The sequence below is a fragment of the Staurois parvus genome, unplaced genomic scaffold, assembly GCF_062004578.1.
Source record: "Staurois parvus isolate SC_StPar_1 unplaced genomic scaffold, SC_StPar_1.0 ptg000132l, whole genome shotgun sequence".
Classification (NCBI taxonomy): Eukaryota; Metazoa; Chordata; class Amphibia; order Anura; family Ranidae; genus Staurois; species Staurois parvus.
Window position 1 is genome coordinate 5,834,961 of NW_028317928.1, and position 18,205 is coordinate 5,853,165.

Genomic DNA, 18,205 nt, shown 5'->3' on the forward strand with positions numbered 1-18,205 from the left:
ATTACCAGTGATCAGGAGGCGGCCATCTTCCCGGAGCCAACATCATCAGCTCAGTGTTGGAGGACCACAAGGCCATTTTCTTGTAGACCAAATGAGACATTTACTCCAACAGAAGCTCTCCTGTATCTGCAAATTGCTGGTTTACAGCTGGGGATTGGCTGCCTGGGAGGTAATTCACCTTTATTGCCAGGAGGTATTATGTCCATTAATATCATATTTTATTTGTAAGGGGTGAGACTGTTCAGGAGAAATGCAGCAGCTTTCCCTCTGGCCATGTTGTAATTGCATTTGATAATGTGGAAAGAAAAAAGACTACTTCTGAGGTGATGGACTGGTGGGTATTTATATGACTTACCACCAACCTGGAAATTGTAGGTGTCTCCAGTGGGCATGGCGGGTGTACAGACCCGGGAACTCAGCACAGGGATGGTGGGAACCCCTCATAATGGGCACGGCGGGTGTACAGACACGGAAACTCAGCACAGGGACAGTGGGAACCCCTCACAATGGGCACAGCAGGTGTACAGACCCGGGAACTCAGCACAGGGATGGTGGGAACCGCTCACAATGGGCACAGCGGGTGTACAGACTCGGAAACTCAGCACAGGGATGGTGGGAACCCCTCACAATGGGCACAGCAGGTGTACAGACCCGGGAACTCAGCACAGGGATGGTGGGAACACCTCATAATGGGCACAGCGGGTGTACAGACCCGGGAACTCAGTACAGGGATGGTGGTAACAATCCGGATTGAAGTGACCCTCTATTCAGGGCGATAACGATGATCCTTGCACCCTCCATTGCTTTGAATGCAATGGCTGCTGATGTGACCTGTATGCCCCGGTTGAGGTGGTTCACCATACACATATGACAAACCTCTTCCCGTGTCTCTACAGATAAGGAAGAGATGGAGCCTGGTGGCTTTGTAGACCTTTTCCAGAAAGTTGTAGAACCCACCCTTGTGGAAGAACCAAACTCTGCTTGGTTTCCTTTCCTGTGAAGCCATCTCCCAAACTCTTTATCTTTTTTTATGGTCTGGGACAGTTGGGAGGTCTCGTATATTTCTTTTCTTATGCATTTTTTCTCTAGAATTTCATTATGGTCTGTCCCTTCCTGGTCTCATCACCGTGGATGGAGAAGGAGCAGAGTTCCATGACTGAGAGGCTCATAAATCTCACCCTGGAGATCATCTACCTACTGACTGGAGAGGTGAGGTGGATTCTGGGAGGGTCATTCAACGGGCAGGTACTTATGTCAATATATGAGACCTATTGTCTGATTACATTAGAATTACGGACCAATAAAAAAGTCCAATGATCCTCCGCCTTCCTCCTTGAAACCTAAGAAGAACCACAAGAAGATCCTAGAAGTCACCCAGAAGATCATTGAGCTGCTGACGGGAGAGGTGAGCGGTGCCGGGAATTCTGGGACATTCTCCAGTAACAGACAAGGGATGTGTCTGGATGGTGACTGTATCATTGTGTGTGTCAGGTTCCTATAAGGTGTCAGGATGTCACTGTCTATTTCTCCATGGAGGAGTGGGAGTATATAGAAGGACACAAGGATCTCTACAAGGATGTCATGATGGAGAACCGGCCGCCCCTCACATCACCGGGTAAGAGGAGACGTTCATTTCTTGTATTGAGGATCCACCTGGATACACACATCCTCTGATAGAAAGACATAGAAACAATGTATTCAGTCAGTGTGTGTGTTTCCTACAGATGGATCCAGTAATAAGAACCCACCAGAGAGATGTCCCCGTCCTCTGTATTCCCCGGACTCCACACAGGAACATCAGGAGATCCCTCAGGAGGATCAGGTAGATGGATCCAGTAATGGGAACCCACCAGAGAGATGTCCTCGTCCTCTGTATTCCCGGGACTCCACACAGGAACATCAGGAGATCCCTCAGGAGGATCAGGTAGATGGATTCAGTAATGGGAACCCACCAGAGAGATGTCCCCATCCTCTGTATTCCCGGGACTCCACACAGGAACATCAGGAGATCCCTCAGGAGGATCAGGTGACAGCCGCTCTGACAGGTTCCCTTTGATCATCTCTAACTCTCTTTATTTTGCCATCATCCTTTGCAATAAAAAAAAAAAAAATAAAATCAGGCTGTCAGGTGTTAGGGGGATTGACACAAAATATTGTCTGTCCTCTCTCCCGCCTATGGCTCCAATAGTGACCTCTTATGTACATTGACGTTGAGGGGGGCGACTGGACAGCCCCTGAAGGTCAAGAAATGTTCACATATATTTATATAATATGGTAGAATTGAGGCTCCCTAGGGAAATAATTGGAAGCTCAAAAGGCATGAGATTAAATTTGTCAATCATAATTAATAGTGGTGCAGTGACATGAAAATTCTGGACCGAAATCGAAAATTCAGGATGCCCTCAGCCGAATACCGAACCAGAAATTGACAGTTTAAAAAAAAAAAATATTATTATTATAATAATATTAATAATAAATATATATATATATATATATAATCTTAGATTGTAAGTTTCAAGGATCAGGCCCTCCAAACCCTCTTGTATTGAACTGTATTGTTGCTGTATTGTCTCCCGTTCTATTGTAAAGCGCTGAGCAAACTGTTGGCACGATATAATCCTGTATAATAATAATATGTATATGTATGTATATATATAGATATAGATAGATATATATAGATATATATAGATAGATATAAAAATTGTATTCTATTCAAAGTTTGAATTAATATAATGAATTTAAATAAATATGAATTTAAAAAAATATGACCCAGTAACATAAATTAACTTTTAATGAAAGTAACACAGAAAAATTGGACCGAAAATATAACGCAATAAATATAAAATTAGAAAAAAATTGGAAGTATTACTAAACCCACAACAGTAAAATTAGTCTGTAAATGCAGTAAAGAGTGCTTTTTATACTCGCTGTGGAATATAAGGGGTTAATCCTTCGCCAAGTGTAAAAAAGGACGTTTGTTCCTGTGTTCTCTGATCCTCCCTTCTCTTTACTGTCCCCAATCCATCTGCTGATAGAACAGAGCCTTGGGGGCAAGCTGCACATGCTCAGTTTGCTGTGTATTGATAGAGAGTTTTTTGTTTCTTGGGAGGGCACTTGATCAGCACAGAGCCAATCAGCACTGTCCAGACAGAGGGTCAGGGGTTATGCAGCCTCATAGGACAATCGAAAGAGAATGAAAACTCCTCCTACAAGCTTTAACCAGTGCTCTGCTGGGCACTGATAGAGGTCACAAGACTGCTATATACTGCTGATGAGATATTTATCTCATATTTGAGGTATTTAGCAGTTTATATTTACTAAAATAATTGCATTTCCATGATCTGTGTACTATGAGAGACCAGAAATGTAAATGCAGGGTCATGGGTTTAATAACACTTTAAATAGAGGCATTTTTGCATTGAAGTCAATGGGACGTGGTTTTTGCATTGAAGTCAGTGGAGGGCATTCTTGCTTTGAAGTCAACGGGACGAGATTTTGCATTGCAGTCATTAGGAGGCCTTTTTTGCATTGAAGTCAATGGGACAAGATTTTGTATTGAAGTCAGATATCATTATCGGCACTTCTTTTTTTTTTAATTTGCAAAACGCTGATACACCTATTTTCGGCTGATAATTTTCAGCAGCCGATATATTGGTGCATCACTAAAATTAATTAAAAGCATTTTTTTTAATTCTTTGAGTGCAGGAAGAAGACCTAATTATTGTTAAAGTGGAAGATTTGGACGGTGAAGAAACAGACGTGATAGGTGATGAGCCATGGAGGGAGGAAATCCCTCCAGAGATCAACACAGGTGAGTGAGTCACGCAATTTCAGAGGATTCTATAGTTCCCTACCGCGGTATAGCCGAAAGATGGCTACAGCGCGGTTGTCTAGTTCTGGGAGGACGTCCACGGATGTCCTCCCAGAACACACCCCCTGTGCGCCCCCAGCGGCACGCACTTGGCAGTGCCAGTGATCCCTTTGTCCTACAGACACAGCTGATCATGTGATACGGTAAACAGCCAATCACAGTGGCCTTTTACCACGTAATCAGCTGTGTCCAATGACACAGCAGATTACCAGTTAAATACAGTTGCCGCTTATCGGCTGCACTTTCCTCACGCTGTCACATTGTGAGGAAAGTACTGCTGATTACCGGCAATTGTCAGAGAAGTGATCGGCACTGATGATCAGCGCCCTGATGATCAGTGGCTTGATGATCAGTGCCCAGCAGTGCCGCCCACCTGTGCCTAGCAGTGCCACCATCCTGTTCCCAGCAGTGCCACCCATCAGTGTCCAGCAGTGTCATCAGTCAATGCCGCCAATCAGTGCCAGCTCATCAGCGCTGTCTATCAATGCCGTCTATCAGTGCCTCTTATCAGTGCAGTCTCATCAACGCACATCAGTGAAGGAGAAAAATTACCTGTTTGCAAATTATTATAATAGAAACAAAGAAAAACTTTTTTTTTCTGATTTTTTGCTCTTTTTTTGTTTATAGCGCAAAAAATAAGTGGTGATTAAATACCACCAAAAGAAAGCTCTGTTTGTGTGAAAAAAATGCTAAAAATTTCATATGGGTGCAGTGTTGCATGACCGCACAATTGTTTTTCAAAGTGCGACAGCGCTGAAAGCTGAAAATTGGCCTGGGCAGGAACGGGGTATAAGTGCCCAGTAGGCATGGGGTTAAAGTGTACCTGTCATTAATTCCAAACGGGGATAAAAGATTAAAGTAGAACTAAAGGCAAACCTTTTCGGATAGACCAAGGGAGGGTTATAACCCCATCAGATGCACCATTGGGGGGATTTACTTTAAATTCCTGTCCCATAGCCAAAAGAGGAAGTGAGAGGAAATCCCTGCAAATTCAAGGATAAGTTCATAACATGTTACACCCATATTCAGGGTATAACATGTAACATATTATGAATAGACTGGCCTCCACTCCCCCACTTTGACAGCTAGCAGGGGATCTTCTCCTTTCCTCTAGCTGTCAAAAGTTTTACAAAACGCAGCCGTGTGGGGCAGATATGCTGACAGGCCTGCAGGAGTCCTGCATAGCACCAATGACCTGCTGATCACTGGTGCAATGCTTTACAGGCTCCTGCAACAAAAAAACAATAAATGCACATTTTTTTACCTGCAAAAAAATGTGCATTTATTATTTTTTGTGAAAAGGTGAACTTATCCTTTAAGGGAATCCCTTGGGGCCCCCCAGGTCTCCAGAACTAGTGTCCCCATCTAAGATTTCCCCTCTATTCCTTTTCTGGGGAAAACCCAATATTTGTGAATTTCTTTTACTTTCACTTTCAATAATAATGGTAAACAGGACAAATAGGGAAGGAGAATACCCAAACAGGATTTAAATCCACTTTGTGCACAGCAACTGCCTTTGCAAACCCAGATAATACCCTTGTAAAGGTAGCAGTGACATCATCACTGGATTGTTCGTAGCCTGTGCAGAGAGCAGAGCTGTGGGAGGGGCCCAGCAGGTCCACTCGCTACAAGCTGCCTGCAGAAATCTACAGGAGGGGGCGGAGACTAGACCAGCCAACCTGTACATGGAGAGAGAGCAGCAGTGAGCGGTCTTTATAGCAGGAAGCTTCTGCACAGGGCATAGTTTCACACTGGATTACTGAATACACAAGCAATTCATGTGAGAATACATATGAGTCTTGTATTTGCTAATATGGGAGTTTTGTGTTAAAGCTTAAAACATATACAGTGGGGAAAACAATGATTTGATCCTCTGCAGATTTTGTAAATTTGCCCGCTTACAACTAAATGAAGGGTCTATAATTGTTATCATAGGTGTATATTAAATGATAGAGACAGAATATCAACCAAAAATCCAGAAAAAGAAAACACATGATACAAATGTTATTTATGGAGTTGCAGTTTAGTACGTAAAATAAGTATTTGATCCCCGAGCAACACATGACTTAGTACTTGGTGGAGGAACTCTTGTTAGCCAGCACAGAGGTAAGACGTTTCTTGTAGTTGGTTACCAGGTTTGCACATCTCAGGAGGGATTTTGGTCTACTCTTCTTTACAGATCTTCTCTAAATCCTTAAGGTTTCTTGGCTGTCGCTTGGCAACTCATAGTTTCAGCTCCCTCCATAAATTTTTTATAGGTCTGGGCCACTCCATAACCTTAATATATTTCTTGAACCACTGCTTTGTTGCCTTGGCGGTATGTTTTTGGTCATTGTCATGCTGGAACACCCATCCACGACCCATTTTCAATGCCCTGGCTGAGGGAAGAAGGTTCTCACCAAAGATTTGACGGTACATTGCCCCATCCATCGGCCCTTTGATGCGGTGAAGTTGTCCTGTCCCCTTAGCAGAAAAACACCCCCAAAGCAGAATGTTTCCACCACCATGTTTGACAGTTGGGATGGTGTTCTTGGGGTCATAGGCAGCATTCCTCCTCCTCCAAACATGGCGGGTGCTTCTTCAGTGCTCTTGCTGAGGGAAGAAGGTTCTCATCCAAGATTTTACAATACATGGCCTCGTCCATTGGCCCCTCAATGCAGCAAAGTTGGCCTGTACCTTTAGCAAAGAAACAGCCCCCAAGCATAATGTTTCCTCCTCCATGCTTGACTGTAGAATGGTGTTCTTAGGGTCATAGTCAGCATTTTTCTTCCTCCAAACACGGCACGTCGAGTTCATGCCAAAGAGCTCAATTTTGGTCTCATTTGACCACAGCAATTTCTCCCAATCCTTCTCTGAATCATTTAGATGTTCATTGGAAAACTTCAGATGGGTCTGTTCATGTGCCCTCTTGAGGAGGGGGACCTTGCTGTTGCTGCAGGATTTCAATCCATGGCGGTGAATTGTGTTACCAATGGTTGGTTTAGTGACTGTGGTCCCAACTGCCTTGAGATCATTCACAAGCTCCTCCCATGTAGTTCTGAGTTGATCTCTCATTTTTCTCATGATATTCCTTACCCCATAAGGCAGAATCTTGCTTGGAGCTCCAGACAGAGGGCGATTGATGGTTATTTTGTATTTCTTCCATTTGGGAATAATCGCTCCAACAGTTGTGTACTTTTCACCAAGCTTCTTGCTGATGGTCTTGTAGCCCATTCCAGCCTTGATCAGGTCTACAGTCTTGTCCCTGACACCCTTTGACAGCTCTTTGGTCTTGCCCATGGTGGTGCCCAAGAAAGAGAGAAAGGTGTCTTTTATGCACATAACGAGTTGTCTTTTGGAGCACCTTCTTAAACTGACAGGACCACATGAGCACATAGCCAGTCATAGCCAGAATTATTGTTGGTTGATAGGGGATCAAATACTTATTTTACTCACTGAACTGAAACTCAATTTATAACATTTGGATGTGTTTTTTCTGGATTTTTGGTTGATATTCTGTCTCTATCATTTGAAATACACCTATGATAAAAAATATAGACCCTTCATTTCTTTGTGGGTAAACTTACAAAATCTGCAGGGGATCAAATAATTATTTTCCCCACTGTATTTGATTATGCTTAGAGTGGGGAAGGTTTAGAACCCCTGTCACAGATTTTCTTTTTACCATCGGTGTCCCATTGAGGAGATTTTACCTCATTTTTACTCATACAGGGAAGTCTCCCAAGGAAGCTAGCCAGCAATAAAAACTAACAGAGGTTCTAACAACCCCACCACACACCCTTTCCTACTCTGTATGTATGCCCCTGTTCCAGAGCTGCACTCACTTCCACTCTTATTGACTGAACATCAGTAAAAAAACTTGAACACACAGTAGGGTCTGTCCCTTCCCTACACTGTTAGTTGAAGAATGTGCGTTAACTTTTGGGGAAAAATTTGTTCCTGGAAATGATTATTTTTTACCATTCCTACTGCTTGTTTCTCTGCTTATTTTTTCTAGATAGACAACAAACCAGGAATAACACAGAGCAGCACTTGGATACCCTTTGGGGTGGTGAAATAGAAGATAGTGACGTGGCAGCAGATTCTTCAGTAGGCAACACCCCTCTGTCATCTGATCCCTCTGCATGTTGGAGAGGTATTCCGATTGCCTGCCCCAACTTCCAAGGCACGGCAGGTGGAGTCCCAGAGAGCTTCCTGTGCTCTGAGTGTGGTGAATTATTTAACAAGACAGCAGAATTCATGGTACACCAGAGATCTCATGGAGTGGACAAGCAGTATCTATGTTCCAAATGTGGCAAGTGTTTTACGAGAAGAACATATCTTCTTGACCACCAGAGGACTCATTCAGGCCAAAATCTCTTTGCATGCACTGAGTGTGGCAAATGTTTCACTCAAAAATCTTACCTTCTGAGGCACCAAACGAGTCACACTGGTGATAAGCCGTTTTCATGCTACGAGTGTGGCAAACGTTTTATATGGAAGTCCCACCTCGATAGACATCAAAAAATCCACACCGGGGAAAAGCCCTTTTCCTGTTCGGTGTGTGGGAAGGGGTTCATCCAGACCTCAACATTGGCCAACCATCTTAGAACTCATACTGGGGAGAAGCCCTACTCATGCGAGATCTGTGGGAAGGTTTTCACTGACAAGTCCAATTTTTTGAGGCACGAGATTATCCACACAGGAGCCTATCCATATTCTTGCATTGAATGTGGCAGAAGGTTCATAAAGAAGTCTCAGCTTAAGAAACACGAGAAAATTCACACAAGGTTGGAAGCCAGGTAGATGGAGTAGACGTTGGCTCGTGTAAGAGTTACGTTGTGTTCTTTGCATAAGTTTGGTTTCCCCGGTAGCTCATTCACAGCTGGCTGGCTTGACAGTATTGTCCACAAATTGTGTGGTGCAAACCAGTCTGCTGTTGCCAGCTTAGGTTGCATCGGGCTCAGGGAACCTAGAGAGCTATGGGTTCACCAGAACCAGCAATGGTCATGCTTACAGACAAGATCAAGTCTAAATACTTGACGGTTGGTTACTTTTTCTTTTTATTCACTTTGTCTGAGCATCTCTGAAGGTATGCGGTGTAGCATTGAACAGTGTGGACCAATTCTGACTTCAATAGCACTTGTCAACCTGGGAAAAGGTGAAGCCTCTGTAATGCTATGCAAAGTCTACATTCAGACCTAAATAAAGCAAATACGATGAGTTGCCTAATTTAAAGCTTTAGTCCATCCAGAATTGGTGAAGAGTCACACCCAACCCCACTGTGCCATTTGGGATATGGTGTCCATCTCAGAACATTATTTCCAAGCAGCATCATCATACAGACATGGTGCCCCACCACCACCATCACCAACACTTTCTCAGGTACAGACAAAGTTACAAGCTAGGCCGTTCTACAGTTGGGGATCTTCTGCATTAACCACCTGCCCTCCAGAGGATTTACCCCCCTTCCTGACCAGGCCATTTTTTGCAATACGGCGCTGCGTTACTGCGATCAGCGACTTATAGCGGGACTGCGGCGGGCATTCTGACACTGGGGTGGAACTAACTACCACTGACATCCCCAATGACACCAATACAGTGATCAGTGCTAATAAAAAGCACTGACACTGTACTAATGGACTGGGCAGGAAGGGGTTAACATCTGGGGCGATCAAAGGGTTAACTGTGTGCTGTGTGTGTTTTACTTGGGAAACAAGCTGCTGTGTATTTCTCTGCTGTGCAGAGAAATAAACAGCAGCATGTTATTTCTGGTAGGAGAGACCTGTGTTTTTTACACACAGGTCTCTCCCTGTAGTGTTACTTAGCGATCGCTGGGTGCCGGCAGAGAATTTCCCGCCGGGACCCGGTGATTGACAATGGCAGCACGGGTAGGGTGGCGCGCGCCCCCTAACCGTAAATGAAAATTACGTATATATACATGAGTCTGCGCAGCAGTATTTCTGCTACAGGGCAGCGGGCAACTGGTTAACAGATACAAAAGTGTACTTTTAGGAAATATCTTAACCCTTTGGCTCCAGCCACCTCCCGGCCCTTTAAGGCGGAAGCGGGCCTTCGGGTCATGTGACCACTGTGATTGGCTGTCACAGCGGTCACATGATTGGAAAGCTCTCCATTGCAGGTATGCATTGGGAGCTTACTGATCTCCACCGGCTACTGTGCTGAGAGCGTTCAGGGAGTGCACTCTCAGCACAGTAAGTAGTTTTAACAGGGCCGCATTATGCAGCCGCTCAACATTGGGGTCCACACGCCAAGTAGCCGCATATATGTGAGAGGCCAGTGATAAGAGGTTAATTATGTCCAAGTTGGCACCATTTATGATACTACAGTTATCCTTTAAAAAGCTGTACTCTGAAAGTTATACCCACAAAAAGCTGAAGGCAAAGGACTAGCCACAATAATGTCTGTGGTATCCTTGCAGCTGATCTTTCCCCATTGCTGACTTACCATACCTTGTTCTGCATTGTCTCTGTGTGGAGATCGCCATCTTAGTACAGGTAGGGCTTTGCGTCTTCAGAGCTGATCCCCCAATGACTTGTGGGGTAATGATCAAGAAGCAACAGGGAGATCCTTGTATTGCAGGTCCCTAGGTACAAGCTTCCTCTCCAGCAAGGAGAACAATGAGCAGCATGGAAGTTACATAACCAAATCTCGCTCCATATCTGGAGCGACTAACAGAGGCAGCAGCGACTCTATTGAGCTCTCACTGCAAATCTACAACTATAAGGCTACAGAATGGCATGCCACGGCACAGTAAGTGCATTTTCAGGAGGAATTCATGACAAAAAGGAAAGATTTCTTGGGGACAGCTTAGTCACAATTAACACTACTATATGTTCTCTATAAGATAACAGATCTTTATTTAAAGTGTTACTAATCCCCGGACCCTGCATTCACTATATCCACTCTCCCTGGACCCCGCATTCACTATATCCGCTCCCTCCGGACCCCGCATTCACTATATCCGCTCTCCCCGGACCCCGCATTCACTATTTCCGCTCTTCCCGGACCCCGCATTCACTATATATGTTCTCCCCGGACCCCGCATTCACTATATCCGTTCTCCCTGGACCCCACATTCACTATATCAGCTCTCCCCGCACCCCACATTCACTATATCCGCTCTCCCCGGACCCCGCATTCACTATATCCGCTCTCCCCGGACCCTGCATTCACTATATCCGCTCTCCCCGGACACCGCATTCATTATATCCGCTCTCCCCAGACACTGCATTCACGATATCTGCTCTCCCCGGACACCCGCATTCACTATATCCCCTCTCCGGACCCCGCATTCGCTATATCCGCTCTCCCCGGACCCTGCATTCGCTATACCGGTCTCAACGGACCCCGCATTCACTATATCCGCTCTCCCCGGACCCCGCATTCACTATATCCGATCTTCCCGGACCCTGCATTCACTATATCCGCTCTCCCCGGACCCTGCATTCACTATATCCGCTCTCCCCGGACCCCGCATTCACTATATCCGCTCTCCTAGGACCCCGCATTCACTATATCTGCTCTCAACGGACCCCGCATTCACTATATCCGCTCTCCCTGGACCCCGCATTCACTATATCTGCTCTCCCCGGACCCCGCATTCACTATATCCGCTCTCCCCGGACCCCACATTCACTATTTCCGCTCTCCCCGGACCCCGCATTCACTATATATGTTCTCCCCGGACCCCGCATTCACTATATCCGTTCTCCCTTGACCCCAGCATTCACTATATCAGCTCTCCCCGGACCCCACATTCACTATATCCGCTCTCCCCGGACCCCGCATTCACTATATCCGCTCTCCCCGGACCCCGCATTCACTATATTCGCTCTCCCCGGACCCCGCATTCATTATATCCGCTCTCCGCGGACACCGCATTCACTATATCCGCTCTCCCCGGACACCCGCATTCACTATATCCCCTCTCCGGACCCCGCATTCGCTGTATCCGCTCTCCCCGGACCCTGCATTCACTATACTGGTCTCACTGGAACCCGCATTCACTATATCCGCTCTCCCTGGACCCCGCATTCACTATATCAGATCTCCCCAGACCCTGCATTCACTATATCCGCTCTCCCCGGACCCTGCATTCACTATATCCGCTCTCCCCGGACCCCGCATTCACTATATCCGCTCTCTCCGGACCCCGCATTCACTATATCCGCTTTCCCTGGACCCCGCATTCACTATATCCGCTCTCTCCGGACCCCGCATTCACTATATCTGCTCTCCCTGGACCCCGCATTCACTATATCCGCTCTCCCCGGACCCCGCATTCACTATATCCGCTCTCCCCGGACCCTGCATTCACTATATTCGCTCTCCCCGGACCCCGCATTCACTATATCCGCTCTCCCCGGATCCTGCATTCACTATATTTGGTCTCCCACAGTACACAGAACATGGAAACGCAATTATTTTTAGTAAATATAAACTGCTAAATTTCTTTTCTCATCAGCAGTATATAGCAGTCTTGTGACTTCTATCAGCGTCCAGCAGAGCACTGGTTAATCTTCTGGGAGGAGTTTTCATTCTCCCCTGACTGTACTATGAGGTTTGCATGACCCCTGACCCTTTGTCTGGACTGACTGGCCCTGTGCTCATCACATGCATTCTCCCAATAAAAAAAAAACTCTAACAATACACCACAAACTGAGCATGTGCAGCTTGCCCCCAAGGCTCTGTTCTATCAGCAGATGGATTGGGTTCAGTAGAAGAAGGGGAGGATCAAAGAAGTCAGGATGAAACATCCTTTTTACGCAATGCAGAGGATTAACCCCTTAGGTTCCACAGTGAGTATAACAAGCATGCTTTACTGCATCTACAGACTGATTGTACTGTTGTGGGTTTAGTAACATTTTAATAAGTTTAGATCCACTTTTAACTACTCAAAGGCTGTACAATGTTATTGGGGGGTGTTGTTACTGGTGAGTAAACATGAAGTGATACTAGTGATGACCATAAATGGGCAAAAATGAGATGTAACTGAGACAAAATTGCCAGCTTACAGGCAAAGATATTGGCAGACTCCAAAGGAGACAGAGTGACTGATTGGCACCACAGCAAGAAGTCATGCATGTATTTGGAGATGAGCATCAGAAAGGGGCCTATATTATTGGTCTGCCCAGGAGCCCTCTGCAGTATGGGTCCATCACAGCTACTGCTGATCCCTCTTTTGAACCTCACTGGGTCTGTTTTTTTGTTTTTTTTAATCTGATATGTTTGCTGATTCCTATTGCCTTTTTGTTTTCGTTTTGACACTCTTAATTTGAAGCAAACCACAATCATCACCCTTTGGATTCCTTCCAGTTTTTATATGAAACCTGCTTCATAATTAAAATTTTAGCTGTCATCTTCTTTTACATTTGTTATTTCATCTCTGAGAAGATTGAAAGAAGTTCCTCTCTGAGTTTAAACCGAATTTAAAGTTATTATTATTATATAGGATATATATAGCGCCAACAGTTTGCTCAGCGCTTTGCATTATAGTGGGAGAAAATACAATAACAATACAGTTCAATACAAGAGGGAATTGAGGGCCCTGCTCCTTGGAGCTTACAATATAGGAGGGAGGGGTGAGTGGTACAATAGGTAAAACTGTGGGGGATGGAGTGGTTGGAAGAGTAGAGGATTACAATATTAGCAGAGGGCGGGATAGGCTTCCCTGAAGAGAAAGGTTTTCAGTGATCGCTGAAAGGCAAGTAGAGTAGGCGATAGTCTGATTGGGGTAGGGAGTTCCAGAGGATGGGTGACGCCCTGGAGAAGTCTTGGAGACGAGCATGGGAGGAGGAGATAAGGGAGCTAGAGAATAAGAGGTCTTGCAAGGAGCGGAGAGTACGTTTTGGGTGATATATAGAGATAAGATCGGTTATGTAAATTGGGGCAGTGTTGTGGATGGCTTTATATGTCATTGTTAGAGTTTTGAATTTTAACCATTGGGCAACTGGGAGCCAGTGGAGGGATTGGCAGAGAGGAATGGAGAACACTGAGTGGAGGCCAGTGGAGGGATTGGTAGAGAGGGGTGGAGGACACTGAGTGGAGGCCAGTGGAGGGATTGGCAGAGAGGGGTGGAGGGCACTAAGTGGAGGCCAGTGGAGGGATTGGCAGAGAGGGGTGGAGGACACTGAGTGGAGGCCAGAGGAGGGATTGGCAGAGAGGGATGGCAGATACGGAACGGTTAGTAAGGTGGATGAGTCTGGCAGCAGCATTCATGATAGACTGAAGAGGGGATAGCCTGCGATGAGGTCGGCCAATGAGGAGTTACAATAGTCAAGGCAAGATATAACCAGGGAGTGAATAAGTTGCTTAGTAGAACAGATGATTTTGTCAGCGATTGGATCTGGGGCTGGAAGAACAGATGGGAGTCTAGGATTACACCTAGTATCCTGGCGTGAGGGGAGGGACTGATGATTGTGTTATTGATCTTGATGGAGAAGTCGGGGAGGTGGCACGGGCAGGAGGGAATACTAAGAGCTCAGGTTTGGAAAGGTTGAGTTTGAGGAAGTGGAGTGACATCCAAGCCGATATGTCGCTTAGTAGGCTAGCGAAGTGGTGAACCTCAGACATGAAATATGAACAAAGCACATCCCTCTGTAGTGTGTACTTGTCTCAGTCTAGAGCACCAAGTGGTTGATTTGCTAAAACTGGAGAGTGCAAAATCTGGTGCAGCTGAGCCAATCAGCTTCTAACTTCAGCTTGTTCATTTAGACCGGGTTCACATACATGTGGTGCGGTACATCGCATGTGATTCACACAGGAACCACACCGCATTCCTGTGCAAATCACATGCGATTTGTGTGCGGTGCAATTGGAGCCGTACATTATGTATAGCTCAAGTTGCACTGAACCCGCACCAAAAAGGTGCGGGACCCTTTTTTTGGTCCGCACTAGAATCGGATCATACGGGCATTCACACCTATGCGATCCGATTCTGCACATCGCACCGCGTTTTGCGGACCACTTTCAGGGTGTTGTTAACTTAACATACACACCCGCAGCGGTTCGCATGAACGGGGTGCAATTCTGATGCGGTGCAGAATTCGTACAGAAAACGCAGCAAATTCTGCACCGCATCAGTGTGAACCAGTGCTCACGCTTTGACATAAAACCTGGAAGCTGATTGGTTGCTATGCAGAGCTGCACCTTAGTAGGAAACAGATCCTGAGTTTTGACCACCTAGCCGATTGATGGCTACAGCGCGGTCATTCAGATCTGGGAGGACGTCTATTGATGTCTGCTCAGAATCATGCTCCCACTTCGACACGCACCCGGCGCGCTCTGTGATCACTGTGTCCTTTTGGACACAGCTGATCATAATGAGAGGTAAATGGCCAATCACAACGCCCTTTCACCATGTGATCAGTTGCGTCCATTCACAGCTGATCATGATGTACTGTAAACACACTTGCCAGTTATCGGCTTTTCCTTTAGCCAATCAGCTTCTAACTTCAGCTTGTTCAATTAAGCATTGGAAGCTGATTGGTTGCAAAGCAGAGCTGCACCAGATTTTGCACTCTCCAGTTTTAGTAAATCAACCCCTATGGTTTTCAGTAGGCAAACAGATCCCAAGCTTTAACCACCTGCAGGCGGCGCTCTAGCTGAATGATGGCTACAGCGCGACCGTCCATCATCTATTGATGTCCTCCCAGAATCGTGCGCCCACTTCGAGGCAGAGCTGCACCTGATTTTGCACTCTCCAGTTTTAGTAAGCTGCATTAATTTGGGCCTGATATACACTATATTGCCAAAAGTATTGGGACGGATGCCTTTACATGCATGACACCTTAAGAGTTCCCTTCACTGGAACTAGGGGGCCAAGCCCAAACCCTGAAACACAACCCACACCATAATCCCCCTTCCACCAAACTTTACACTTGGCACAGTGCAGTCAGGCAAGTACCGTTCTCCTGGGAACCACCAAACCTAGACACGCCCATCGGATTGTCAGACAAAGAAGTGTGATTGGTCACTCCAGAGAACACGTCTCCTCTACTGAGAAGTCCAGTGGCGGCGTGCTTTACACCACAGCAACATTATTAAAACACCCCAGTGTGTATGGAGCCTAATTACTGCCTTAATCAGCCACAGAACCTGTGTCATTAATATGTGTTTGGTTTAACCCCTTCCACTCCGGACACTTTCACCCTCTTCCTGTCGAGGCCAATTTTCAGCTTTCAGCGCTATCACACTTTGAATGACAATTGCGCCGTCATGCAACACTGTACCCATATGCATTTTTTAGCATTTTTTGAGACAGATAAAGCTTTATTTTGGTGGTATTTATTCACCACTGGGATTTTTATTTTTTTTTGCTATATAAATGAAAAAGTCAAAAAAGTTTGAAAAAAAAGTATTTTTCTTATAAAATTTTGCAAATAAATAATCTTTCTTCATAAATCTTGGCCAAAATGTATTCATCTATCTTTTTAGTAAAAAAAAACAAAAACAAATTAGTTTATAACCAAATATTATAATTTTTAAACATTGTTTTTACATTTTTATTTTATTACATACTGTCACCCTAGAAGTACAATGTCACCATGGTGACACTGTACTACTTGTGGGGGGTGATGAAGATTTTCTTTTTACACTGTTTGCTTTTACACCCATAAAGGCTGTAAAAGCAATCATTTCTCCTTCTCTCTGGCTGCATTCTTGCAGCCATTGAGAATTGTGTGAGCTGTGATTGGTCACAGCTTGTCACATGGTACAAGGCTGTTGTGAATAGCCCTGTACCATCTGACCTCTGTGATCATTCACAGATTTCACACGTAGTAAGCAATGACAGAAGTGACATCTTGCTTACTACTCTGCATGTGATCACTGATTGGCTAATCAGTGATCACATGATCGGGACCTCGCACAGAAATCCTGTACGGTGGTCAGTGTGCCACTGTGTCCGAAGGACACAGCGGCACCGGATCGCGGTGCTGCGCGCTCCCAAGGAGCGCGCACAGCTAGAAAATGTTTATGAACGGCAACCCGCCCCTGGACTGCCACCATTGGCCGTTTATATACAGCGGCTGGACAGTAAGTGGTTAATGTGACTTTACACAGCTAACGTTACCAGCGTTATCAAAACGCCCCGTGTGAGTGGAGACTTAGCCCCAGGTTCACATATATGCGCCCGTGCGGGCCGCGTTTTGCGCAGGCACGAAAGCCCATTCATTTCAATGGACTCCCGTGCCCCGGGACACCCAGGGAAGAAGCTTCTGCGCTTCTTCTGAAAGCGCAGCCCGCACGGGAACCTCGGTTCCCAGTACAGTTGCGTTTTCCAGTGCTGGTCCGCATTCCTCTGTGCGGGTGGTGCGGTTGCACGGATTTTCGTGCAGATCCGCAGCGGCACCACCCGCACAGATGTGAACCTAGCCTTAGAGATGAAATCGGCATTTTGCTATACAATAATACAAAAGTAGCTCCTGAGAAAGACCGCACTCTCATCTGAGCAGTCATCACACACAATGCAAGGACCTGCAACCCCCCGTACCTGCGATGTTCTTGCGGGAAAAGCTGCGCTCAGCAGCTAGGTGCTGATCCGTAACCTTCATCACAAGGACTCACCCACTATAAATACTAACGAAGGCTCGATTCACACCTATGCAGTTTGCGTTTGATCCGTTTTTGCAGTGCGTTTTGCGTTGCAATTTTGCCGCATATTTAATGTGTTTTGCATTTTTTTTCTTGTTGCTAGGCAGATTTAAAACACAAAACGCACTCCATGCTTTTCTACACTGTTTCCATTGAAGTCTATAGAACCAAAACGCAACTTTTTGCGTTCAAAAAGTCCCTGACCCTTTCCAAAAAACGCACCGGGTGAAAACACGGAGATGTGAACCTGTCCCCTAGGAAATTATGTTAAATGGACTGCTGTGTGTTTCTGGAAATCACTTAGGTGTGAACCTAGGGGAAGTGTGTGCAGCACTCTTCTCTCTGATCACATGATTCCTCCCTTCCCACTGAAAGTGCTAGAACAAATTCCCTCTACCAAAACAAGAAGACAATATTCCCCACTGCTCACAGGCCACACTCTCCAAACTGTCTCCTCCACCAGAACACTCTTGCAGCCACTTCCTGTCCTCTCCACAGGTCTACAACAAAATGGCCGCCACGTTCAAACCAAAACGAAGTTCCTTGCTCTAATTATTTATTATGACTTAGTGACATCAGTTACACATCTTATTTACACACCACAACACAGTTTTGAGAAGGAAAAGTATAAATGAGAGAGTGGATTATGTGGACTACAACAAAATGGCCGCCGCGTTCAAACCAAAACGTAGTTACTTGCTCTAATTATTTATTATGACTCAGTGACCCTCAGTTAAG

At 45.6% G+C, this 18,205-nt stretch overlaps 1 protein-coding gene across 1 annotated transcript; it reads left to right on the top strand.

The window, feature by feature from the left end:
• Window positions 1-98: 98 nt before the first annotated feature.
• Window positions 99-9,088, top strand: LOC149466232 (uncharacterized). The gene is made up of 7 exons (XM_089672666.1): window positions 99-169; window positions 1,090-1,209; window positions 1,289-1,405; window positions 1,492-1,615; window positions 1,725-2,026; window positions 3,706-3,811; window positions 7,869-9,088. Exons 2-7 carry the CDS (start codon window positions 1,099-1,101, stop codon window positions 8,654-8,656), a joined length of 1,548 nt encoding a protein of 515 aa, XP_089528792.1. The 5' UTR covers window positions 99-169; window positions 1,090-1,098; the 3' UTR covers window positions 8,657-9,088.
• Window positions 9,089-18,205: the final 9,117 nt, after the last annotated feature.